At 44.0% G+C, this 11710-nt stretch overlaps 2 protein-coding genes across 10 annotated transcripts in view; one reads left to right on the top strand and one right to left on the bottom strand.

The window, feature by feature from the left end:
- The window catches only part of GPS1 (G protein pathway suppressor 1), a 19940-nt gene extending 18471 nt beyond the window's left edge, over positions 1-1469 (bottom strand). The window contains exon 1 of one of the 8 annotated variants that reach the window (XM_083487178.1): positions 1342-1469. In XM_083487178.1, coding sequence (XP_083343304.1) covers positions 1342-1374 — 33 coding nt within the window. In that variant the 5' untranslated portion in view covers positions 1375-1469. Of the gene's footprint in view, positions 1-389 lie in introns of all 8 variants that reach the window. The other 7 variants (XM_083487184.1, XM_083487179.1, XM_083487182.1 and 4 more) reach the window with 7 other exon arrangements.
- Positions 1441-11710, top strand: RFNG (RFNG O-fucosylpeptide 3-beta-N-acetylglucosaminyltransferase). 2 transcript variants are annotated; one of them, XM_083487243.1, is made up of 9 exons: positions 1441-1588; positions 3310-4423; positions 5049-5097; positions 5495-5597; positions 5942-6095; positions 7001-7086; positions 7175-7340; positions 8256-8341; positions 8537-11710. In XM_083487243.1, exons 2-9 carry the CDS (start codon positions 3923-3925, stop codon positions 8601-8603), a joined length of 1212 nt encoding a protein of 403 aa, XP_083343369.1. In that variant the 5' UTR covers positions 1441-1588; positions 3310-3922; the 3' UTR covers positions 8604-11710. The 2 variants fall into 2 exon arrangements, with proteins under 2 accessions (XP_083343369.1, XP_083343370.1); XM_083487244.1 differs by having other exon boundaries at positions 1515-1651.

Below are 11710 nucleotides of genomic sequence, written 5' to 3'. Positions count from 1 at the left end.
GGCGGGGGGCAAAAGTCTTTGTCCCCCCTGCCTGCCTTCCCAGGGGCTTTTAAATCGCCCCGGACAGCGGAGAAGTCCTCCGCTGTCCCAGGGCGATTTTAAAATGCCGCCCGCCAGCATTTTAAGATCGCCCCGGACAGCGGAGAAGCCCTCCGCTGTCCCAGGGTTTTTTAAAATGCTGGGGGTGGGAAGAAAAGCCCTTGTCCCCCCCCCAGCCTTCAGAAGAGGTCGGGGGACAGACTGTCCCCGGACCTGGTCTGAAGTCGGTTTCCCTAGGAACGCATTAATTGATTTTCAATGCATTCCTATGGGAAACCGTGCATCGCAAGACGAAAAACTCGCAAGAAGAAGAAACTTGCGGAACGAATTAATTTCGTCTTGCGAGGCACCACTGTATGTTTTTATATATGCTGTAAGCCGTCTAGAGTGGCTGGGGAAAACCAGCCAAATGGGCAGGGTATAAATAATAAAATAATAATGCTTATTATTATTATTATTATCATTCCAAGTTTCCATTGGTAGAACTAATTTTCTCATAATATGAGGAGTGCAGGATCCGTAACATCCCTGGAGCTGCATTTTGCAATGCAGAGATTAAACAGCTCTCTACTACTCAAGTAATTACATGATAACCGCATTGAGCCACTGCTATCGTAGATCAGGATGTGGGCCGGCACATGGGATAAGATCGTTCAATCCCATCTATTTCCTCTGCAGCACACGATTTCGGGGGGATAGGGTCTTAAACTTAAGGGTCTACACTGAAAGGTATTCAGAAGCATACGAACTCCGTCCACCCACGCCTTTCCAACAAGCTGCAAATTTCATGACACAGTGTGGTTTCCACAGTGCACACTGACATACATTAAAACAGAAACAATCTGCCTTCACTTGTCAGATATTAAACTGTATGTTGCAGCACAGGCCCTCGGAGGTCCCTGTCGCGATTTCTACAAAACCAGAACCGGGTTCCGTGCAAGGGCGGCGGCAGAACCAAAGGCATGAGACGGCGGGGCAGGCCGTAACCGCGGCCAACGGCCTTTCCCCTCGCCCGGGTCAGGGGCCTTGAGCCCATATTCGGGCCCCTCCGACCCTCTTGGGCATCCCGCCCCCCCCTTGGCCCCCTTCCTCAAGGGCTCCGCCTGGGACGGCAACCCAGAATGACACACGCGCTGCTGATCCCCCGCAGGGGCGCGATCCTTCTCGGCGACCTAGCGGGATCCTGCCCGCCCGCAACCACAGCCCTGCTCGCTAGACGGAAAGACAACAGCAGCGCCTGGGGGGGGGGGAGAACCGGAGCCCGCCGCCGCCGCCGCCCCCCCCCCGAAACTTCATCGGTACCTGCAAATTGAAGACTTGGACGGGTAGCGGCATATTGACCCTCGCACCATGGACTTCCGGGTCGCGCCCTCTTCTTCTTCCACTTCCGGGTCGCGCTCCACTTCCGGGTCGAGTCCGTTCCACAGGTGAAGCCCTTAAAGGGGCCGCGGAGCCTTCGCTGCTCGCTGCCGACGCGCAGCCCCCCGTCCCCGCCGCGCCCCTCGCGATCTGCTCGGCGGATGGCGCCGGATCCTGAGCTGAGCGACGGGTGAGTTAAGACGCGCAGCGAGACGGCTCCCGCGTCCCTCCGCCTTGGAGACGCTGTGCGTAGGTAGGAGGCGAGAGGCGGAGGAGGAGGGTCGGGATGGCCGCGGCGGCGGGAGAAGGGTGGGGGTGGGATGTCAAGGTGTGTGTGTCCTTGTTGCCATGGTGACCAGCCGGGGTGCGGAAGAGCAGTTGTTTCTATGGCAACCGGCTTGAGAGGCCTAAAGTGCTGCGAAGGGCACTTATTGGGCCTCTGGGACATTATCCCTCTTTAATTCCCGTCTTCCCCGGGCGCAGTCAGCTCTTTTGGCTGAAAAGCTATCCCAGTTAAAGAAGCGAGGCCCGTACTAATCCTTTGGGAATGGCTAGTTCATTCCTGTTTTAAGTGTGCCCGTCGCCAGGCAGAGCCTTTAAACCAGAGGCTTCAACCCTAAAACTCAGTGGTTCCCAAACTCTGTCCCCACCCCACCCCCGCCTGTAGCAGAAATTATAATGCACGGTGGTCCATGGTGTATGATTTTTAATTGTATATCATTTCTTCTTTTTATTTCTTACGTTGCATGCATATATTTTTTTACCACTTGAATTCTAAACATTCTGCAAATCAGTGTGAATATTTAATGCAGGCCTGCTGTGGGCCAAGTGAATGAAGCTCATGGAGCACCAGTCCCTTGTTTGGGAACCCCTGCTATAAATGCTTACTTGGGAGAAAGTCATGTAGCATCCCAGTGAGAAGAACCTCCTGAGGAAACATGCATAGGATTGTACTGTGAATCATCCTAAGATGTTTTTCTGCTTGTCAGGAGAAAACTTCAATCCCCCCCAAGAGCACTTTGTCAGGCTTAGCATTTCATTCTTTGGAACTGCAATATATTAACTGACTACACATACGCACCTCTTCGCAGAAGCTCAAAACAACTTATGTCAGGCAGGTTTCCACCAGGCATCCACACAGGACTGATCTTTGAAACAGATATGTCTGATTCTTTTCAATGTTAGGTTTGTTCAAGCTCACAGAAATCAATGAGTTTAGGACGGTGCACCTAATATTGTGTAGGTTTGGGCTATAACCTTATTTCAAAGACATGTGATGTTTGGAAATGAGGCCGTTTGTGTGTGTGTTTCCTTCCAAATCTTTTCCTGAAAGAATACCATCTGACTCAGTTTGCTTCATCTTACAGTGCAATATGAACCCATGTCTGCTCAGAAGTAAATGGGGCTTACTCCCAGGTAAATGGGATTAGGATTGTAGCTTTAGGCATATTTAGAGCTGTACCACTGAAATCAAGTCCAATTGATTTCAGTGCATCTATTCCAAAAGTACTATATCTGTATCCTATGTTTTTTCATCTCATTTCCCAGCAAGGGAGGTGACAATTATATGAAAAAATAAATTAAGAAGCTTTTATTCACGACCATTTCCCTTCTGTCAGTGTATTAAATACACTACAGATTATACTGAATAATTGGTTTCTGGAACATGCACAGCTGCAATATTTAAATAGATTTAAATTGACAGGCCATGTGACAGATACTTGCAGTGCAATAGCAAGTTTAAATAACCATGCTTTAGTTGCACTTCTGTCTCTTGCAACTTGGTTCACAGAGGTTGTTAAGAATGTATGTGTAGTTTTTTAAAGAATTCCTGGTTCTCATGTTCACGTACAGAAAACTCTAAAATGTGTTTGTTTTTACGATATTATAACAATGTCCTTTTTTTAACAGAAAAACTTCATCTTATTGAAAGTGTGCCTGAAGAAGGGTGCAAATGGGACACTGATAATGCACGTTAATAAGAAGTGGCTGTACCTTAGTGATAGAGCACATGCCTGGCATGAAGAAACTCTGAGATTCCGTCTCCAATCAAAGGACCAGATAGCAACTGACAGGAAAGACCTCTACCTAAGACTCTGGAGAGCTGCTGCCATTAAAAATAATACTTTATCAGATAGTCCATCTGACTTTAAAGGAACTCCATGTGTTCATAAAGAGTAAAGCTGTGTGTGCACAGACTTGTCTTGATTTTTACTTCATGTTGTCTTTAAACATTCAGCCTCAATACTTGTCAATATACAATTTTAAAGTTGATTAAATGAACTTACATATATTCCCTCTTCCTGTGGAACAGGTGCCAACTCTGTGTTTTACTGTTAGGATGACAAGTCCAGAGGTTAGAAACTGAAATATAAGTAGGTGTCTATGGTATTTGAGTGCCATAAAAATTATACTCTGTTGCTGGGAAATTCCTAGGCCTTGACAAATGTATCAGTTTCTGTTTTTCTCACCTTAAAATAATGTCACAACTTTACAATATGACAAAGGCCCTTGGGGCTGAAGAATGAGCTTTTCCTGCATTAAGCTCAGTAAGATCTGCTTCCTGCTCTCAGTTATTTTTTGTGCAGTTCTCCTCTTGCTAATCCCCAAATTCCAGGCCATTTGGAAACCTAGAAGTTATCCGCAGCCACAGCCACCACTTCCTTTTAATGGTTCCAGCAACAGTGACATCACTTTGCAGCTGGCGGAGTCCAGTTCAATTGATCATTTGGATGATGAGACGAACAATATAGTGTCCTTGGTGAAAGAAGAACTGGTAGAAGAATGGAGTCACTATATCATAACCACTGGGAGATCTGGTCTGAAGGCTAACAGAAAGATGAATGAGAGCCCAATTAATCGATTGGACAATTTGATGAAAGACCATGAGGAACCTGCTTTAGCCTCTGCTAAGGAAAAGCTGCAGTTGAAGGATATCTTTATTGCTGTGAAAACAACAAGGAAGTACCATAGAACAAGGCTGAACTTGCTGTTCCAAACATGGATTTCTCAGGCTAAGGGGCAGGTAAGAACACTTTCCCCACCAAGCTAAAATACTAACTTGTTTAACACTGAAATCTCATAATCTCTCATCAGGTATAATTCATAGAACTTATTCAGAGACCGCATGAGGAGGGTCATGGGGCCATGCAACCTAACCTTACCCACATCAGTAACATATCAGGCTACCATGCCATCTGGATATTCAGCATGCATGAGAAGGGACTGTGTGGGTAAACTGACATACATGTGTGTAGAGATCTTCTATGTGAGGTGGGGGATCTGAATGGAACAGAGCCTTCCTTGCATAGAGGATCTCCTTTGTTCACATATAGGTTATATGCAAGATACTCATGGGGAATGTGAAATCCTTGATCCTTGTTTTGGTGGAATTTTTCCTGGATTGAGCAAAAACCTGCTTGTACAATGTTAGGTGACATATTTGGTTCTCTTTCCACCAAATTAGGTAGCCAAATGCTGATTAAACTTCCACATAGGAAAGAGAGACTGATCCTTTCCTGATTTTTAGCTTGCTGGAAACCAGTAGAATGTCGTCTTGCTCAATGTTCAGACTAAAGCTTAACATTAGTGTTACTTCAAAATCTTCAGGATATAAAGTCTTTCTTTGTTGTTTTCCATGTTTCCCACAGACATTTATATTCACAGACTGGGATGATCAGGAGCTACGTCTCAGGGCAGGTAAGCTGCTTCCCAAGTTTCTGAAAGTTGTAACAGGTTTATATTTATAGGTGACACGTGTTAAATAAATTTGCTGTCTTCCTTGGAGAGGGATGGTAGCTCAGTGATAGAGCATGTTTTGTGTGCAGTACATCCCAGGTTCCATCCTTTGCATCTCCAGTTTTAAAAAAGGGGATATAAAGTAGCAGGAAATATAAAAGACCCCCTACCTGAGTAAACAATATTTGCTTCCGCAGTGCTGCAAGGTCTGAATTCTGCTTTGCTTGTATCAGATGTCTATGTAATCCACACTGAATATTACCCAGAGCATTTCTTCATATGCAAGCCCTACTGTATTTGTTATTTCTCTTACAAATCATGCATCTTCCCCTGTTTTAATCATTTTTTTATTTTATAGGGGACCATGTAATCAATACCAACTGCTCAGCTGTTCACACTCGCCAAGCTCTCTGCTGCAAGATGTCTGTGGAATATGATAAATTCCTAGAGTCTGGGCGAAAGTAAGTGAGAGTCACTATTTCCATTGGTGCCTATTTTTTAATTCTCCTTTCTGGCATCAGTGAGTTAGCATGAGCTACCTCCAGCACAACTGATGAGCATAAAAGAAACCAAACTTGTCTGAAAGGATGAGTAGTGAGTCAAGATACTGACTTCTGATCTAACTTTCTTCAGTTGTGAAGCGCTTCTCTACTTTTGCCTTCTCAGATTGTGGCCTCATTTGCCTTTTCATGGTTGTGATTCTGTGAGGTGGAAACTTTCACCAAAGAAACGCTGGTAGAAAGAGCCATCTTGTCATGCCTTGTGACCTCCTCTGTGTCTCTCCATGTCTTGTTTTTTTCTGCAGGTGGTTTTGTCATGTAGATGATGATAACTATGTGAACCTGCACAATCTCCTGCATCTCCTGTCTGCTTTTTCACACAGCCAAGATATATATGTGGGGAGACCAAGTCTAGACCATCCAATTGAAGCAGCAGACCATGTTCGGAATGACGGATCAGTGAGCATGTTCTATAATTGAGTCTCTGTTATCTCAAACTGAACAAATCAGATTCTTGCACTTGCTATGTATTCCTCACTTAAATATCCTGGAAGTCCTCCCCCTTCTTTGCTATTTACAGCCAGGTTTCCCCATCCCATTGCAGAATGCGACTTGGGAACACTTTCCCAACACATATGGTGCTCAGGAAGTTTTCTGCCGCTGCTTGCACTCAGAGTTAGACCCTTTCTTAGGTCTCATTATCTTATCCTATACTAAACTGAGATGGCAGTAGAGGGACGTGGTGTGTCATCTGTAATTCAGCTGATACTCTCTCGATTTGCTCACATCCCCCTGTAGTCTAAATATGATATCTTTGTAAATTACACTCGGAGGGTTGCCAGCTTCGGATGCAAGGGACATAATTTCCACCCCTCTCTTCGTATACTTCTCAGTGGTCAGCACAGCTACCTAAGGAAGTATTTGTGAAGCAATAATTATATGGCTTCTGCTGCTTCCTAACTCATCGCTACTCTGGGATGGAAAATCACCTTACAGAGGTGCCTTAGGAAAATAGGCACCTTCCTCTGCTTGCAGATTCTGTCCTTCAGATCCATGCTGCGTCCTTGTTGTGCTGTCGCATTGTGCTGCTCTTCAGGATAGCTCAGTTGGTAAAGCAAGAGACCCTTAATCTCAGAGTTGTGGGTTTGAGCGCCAAACTGGGTAAAAGATTCCTGCATTGCAGCTGGTTGAACTAGATGACCCTTGTGATCCCTTCCAGCTGTACAATTCTACGATTCTATGATCTGTTGAGAGTGTTTGGATATGGAGATCAAACAACGTAAGCATTCCTGATGCATGGATAGGATCTGACTTACCCAGGTGACCATAAAGCTGACAGCAATATTCTTTGTTTATCTTGGTAGACCACTGCAAAGTTCTGGTTTGCCACAGGTGGTGCAGGGTTCTGCATCAGCAGAGGTCTTGCCCTCAAGATGAGCCCCTGGGCTAGGTATGTACCACTTGGACAATTTGCTCTTTTTCTGCTGCCATACTAGAATCTAGAAGATTTCATTCTCTGATTTATTGTCTTTTGACAGCCTAGGAAGCTTCATCAGCACTGCAGAGAGAATTCGACTCCCCGATGACTGCACCATTGGTTACATTATTGAGGGGCTGTTGGAGGTGAAACTCTTGCGCAGCCCCTTGTTCCACTCTCATCTGGAAAACTTGCAGCAGCTGCGTGGCGAAGCTGTGCTGAAACAGGTATGGTCAAATCTTCCTTAATCCATGCAGATATCTCTTCCGCTTGCCTGTCCATCAAAATAGATACATGTATGTGGATTTGTGACTGAAGCTATTCTAAGAGTTTGGTGTGTGTAACAATTTATAAAAGTACTGTAATACATATGCCTTTTCCAAAGGCTTGCCACAACCATGGAAAAACCAAGAAGGGGGAAATTATGGAAAACAAGTATATCTCTACACATATTTAAACAACATACACAAATATGGATAGTATTATTATTATTATTATTATTATTATTATTATTATTATTATTATTATTATTATTGGTGAGGAAAGCCTTGAAGGCCTGAAAGTGGTGTAGTGAATAAAAGCAGGGAACGCCACTGAACTTCGGAGCAGGCTTCAAAGAGGCATTTAAAAGTGGTAGCTACACTGCTGCTAACAGAATGGAGAAATGGAATGAATGAACAAGCAGGATGTAAGGATATCTAGTGCAGGAGAGGGGTTGTGAAAGTATAATAGAATTGGTGGCTTGAGAAGCCCTAAATTCAGGTCTTGGGTGGTTTGATGGTTTTGCTACATAATCTTTCTGAACTGTGACAAGTCCTAGCAGATGAAAGTAAGGGGCAGAAACACTAATGACCTGCTTCATCCTGGTCTTCTTCATTCTGGGGGAAATGTGCTCCTTTTGACACATCTAGTCTGGGCCTAAGCTATTTTTGCATTATCCTGAATGACAGATAGGGATCACTCACCAGCAACTTATTTGTTCACCATTTATTTTTACATGATTTCTGCTATTTGTCTTGGAAATATCACAAGGCCACTATCCCTCCCCTGCCACTTCTGCATTTGCCACCTCTTTATTCTTGTATTGTTTGCCATGCTGTGGCAAGTGCCGTTTCTAAGCACGTGTTTCCCCCCGCTGTCAGGTTACCTTGAGTTATGGTGGTCCCGAGAACAGGCGCAATGTTGTAAGCGTGGGTGAAGTGTTCAACATACAGCAAGATCCAACTCGGTGCGTATGTAACCATTTTTCAAATAAAATCAATTTGACTAATAAATCCAAGCAGAAGAATAAGAAATGACATTTCTGTGCCAGCAGAATATACTGTCAAGTTATGGCCAATTTCCCTGCACTGGTGGCTTTGTATATTTCAGGCCAGATTGTGTTAACTCCTCTGACAGTTTCTAATTTTCTTTCTATTTGCAGATTCAAATCTGTCCACTGTCTCCTCTACCCTGACACTGGATGGTGCCCCAGTCTAACAGTGAACTGATATCTGCCCTAACATTCAGCAAGGACTCTTGCTGGTCCTTTTTTTTTTTAAATGTGCAGCCAAAGCTGTCTTTGGGGAGAAAACGGAAGACAAGGTCAAAGCAAGTGTTGAGGTGCCCTGGCCACTATTGTAAATGGTCTTTGGACATATCTTTAGTCTTGAAGCACATCATAAGCTATATCTGCAATGCTCTTCTCACTCCTTTTCCGATCACATATATGTCATGTTAGCCAAACCTGTTTCCTATTGCATTGCATTTGTACAACCTCAGGAATGTTACAGTCTGGCACTGTAGCAATATAGTTGAGGGCTAATCTTCTTTCTACTAGAATGCTTGGAGTAAAGCACAAAGCTTTGTTTTAAGACTTCACATGGGAAAACAAGAGGGTTTTTTAAATGGAAAAATAGTGTAATCAAGAAGTTGTCGCCTGTAGTTTATTCTGCCTCAGCATCTGTATCCGTGTGGACACTAGAAATGCTAGTGACTGCTTGCCTACTAATGATTATAATGTAGACCGGTATTTACAGAGTGCATATTCTTAGAAATACCCTGAGAGGTGATACGATAGCCATCTTCAAATATCTAAAGGGCTGTCACATGGAATAACCTTTTTCCAGAGTGTAGTACCTGAACCAATGGATTCAAATTCCAGAAAGGAGATTCCAGTTAATCATTGGGAAGAACTTTTCTGATAGGGAGAGCTATTTTGACAGTGCAACAGACAACCTCAGAAAGTGGTGGACTATCCTTAATTGGAGGTTTTAAAGAGGTTGGGTGGCCTTTGTCAGGGATTTTTTTAGCTGTGATTCCTGCATTGTAGGGGGTTGAATTAGATGCCCATCGGGTCCCCTCCAACACTATAATTCTTTGATTCTATCCTGCTCCTGTGTTCCATGCTATAGCAGAGCCACTTGCCTTTATGGCCATTTGAAAGCTATCTTATACATGTACTGTATTTCACGTTTGCCTGGCTGAAAAACATATACATACACAAGTCCCCCACTGTTACCTCCAAGTCCCACACCTATTTGTCTTGAGCATTCTGTGCCCTCACCACTAACTAATATAATTGAAACCCCCATTTATCTTGGCTGGACCACTATACGTTTATTGCTTTTTGTATTGTAGCTTGTCTCCTCTTCTTGATGCATTCCACAATCAATATGCTGGATATATGAGGAAAGAACATTTGTTAACTCATGATGTATGTGATACTATTTAAGGACTTTTTCGATGATGGACTGGATTAGCTCTATAAAGGACGTTTTATAATCCTGGAACTGTGAATGTTTAATATTCTCTGCAATCAGTCTTCAGCTAGCATAAAATAAACTACAAACTTATACAGCAGTACCTCAGGTTACATATGCTTCAGGTTACATACGCTTCAGGTTACAGACTCCGCTAACCCATAAATAATGCTTCAGGTTAAGAACTTTGCTTCAGGATGAGAACAGAAATCATGCTCGGCGGCACAGCGGCAGCCGGAGGCCCCATTAGCTAAAGTGGTGCTTCAGGTTAAGAACAGTTTCAGGTTAAGTATGGACCTCCTGAATGAATTAAGTACTTAACCTGAGGTACCACTGTACCATACTGGCATGGTATAACCCTGCTTGTAAATACTGTCGCAGCATTCGCCAAAAAGTTAAAAGGGGGTTGCATATTGGGAAAAGGTGAAGGAACCCTGTGTGTGCAGCCCTGAGATGAAATAAGTAATAACCGAAATGTTGACAAACTATCAGTTTATCAGGCCTCTCAAAGAATCTATCCCACCTTTGCAACCATAAGAAAATGAAGGTACCACACATCCATTTAAGGATCTCATACTACTTTAATAGTCATGAAGACAGTTTGTTAAGGGCCTCTTAACGACTCTCAGCTTCCTTAACAAACAACAGCAACAATTTATTTCTTATACCCTGCCCATCTGACTGGGTTGAGTCTGCCATTCTGGAATGGGCTTATAATTGCCTCAGATCTGCCTTTCCTCATTGTTCATACTGCTTGTATCACAATAGAAATAAATATGCAACTCTCTCAAAAAAATTGGCAATGTGGCGATACTCAACTAAATTGTGTTTGGCATGGACCACCCACAGTACAGTTAATAGGACTGTGCACTGGATTTGTCCTGAGACCTGAATCTCTAGCGCAAACTGAACTATTCAAAGGAATCTGGGCCTCATTTGAGTTCAATTGAGACAGCCCCAGATCTCTGTAGGTTGGATTAAGTGGCCCAGTGTCATCCAGGACTGTTGGGATGGGGGTGGGGCATCAGGCAGGAAGGAGAGGCAGTCTTGAGGAAGAAGGAGAAACCGCAAAAAGGAGGAACCTACTGTGTGGCTCAATCTTCATGGTGGAACAAGGTGCTCTCCTGCCAGGCCTGTCCTCCTTCCTGCTTCCTGAAGCAGATCCTGTGTGGAGCTGGTCACTGCTCTTTTGCAAACAGCTTCCCTGCAAACAAGCTTCCTTTGTGTGCAGGGAAGCTGCTTAAGCAGCATCTCCAACTTCAAAGCCGCCTGCTCAGGGGTTTTTAAAAGAAACCCTTAATAACCCAGTTCTACCTCCTGAATTGCTTTGGGGGTGGAACTAGGACAAGGTGAGTGGCCCCTGAGGTTCCACAGGGACAGTCAACTCTCACCCTATGGAAATAATGCAAATTATTTTTATGCACATTTGCATACTTATTTCTGAATTTGGTTTCCTTGACACCTAATTTCCCATTCTAGGCTATAGAGAAGGTGTTCTGTGGTGCTCTATGGATGCTGGACTCCAGCTCCCATCATCCTCAACTAGTATGGCTAATGGGCAGGGATAGTGGAAGCTGTAGTCCAACCCCATCTAGAGGGCACCATGGTGGCTATCCCTGCTATAGAGTATACCTGCTTATTGTCTGTGCAGAGCACTGGCGAGAAGTGAAGTGCTTTGAGTGTTGAATTGTTTGTGCATGATTAGACTGCTGCAGCCTTTGCTGCTATTTCTGAATGCGGAGCATTCCCAGTGAAATCTTTCCCCCCCAGAAATAAATATTTTATTGTATACCATCCTGTGATCATCTAAAGAAGGGTGGTATAGAAATTTAATAAATGATAATGAGAAATAGCAA

The sequence above is a fragment of the Podarcis liolepis genome (assembly GCF_965112155.1).
Source record: "Podarcis liolepis genome assembly, chromosome: 2".
Classification (NCBI taxonomy): Eukaryota; Metazoa; Chordata; class Lepidosauria; order Squamata; family Lacertidae; genus Podarcis; species Podarcis liolepis.
This window is presented reverse-complemented; position numbering and strand designations above follow the sequence as displayed.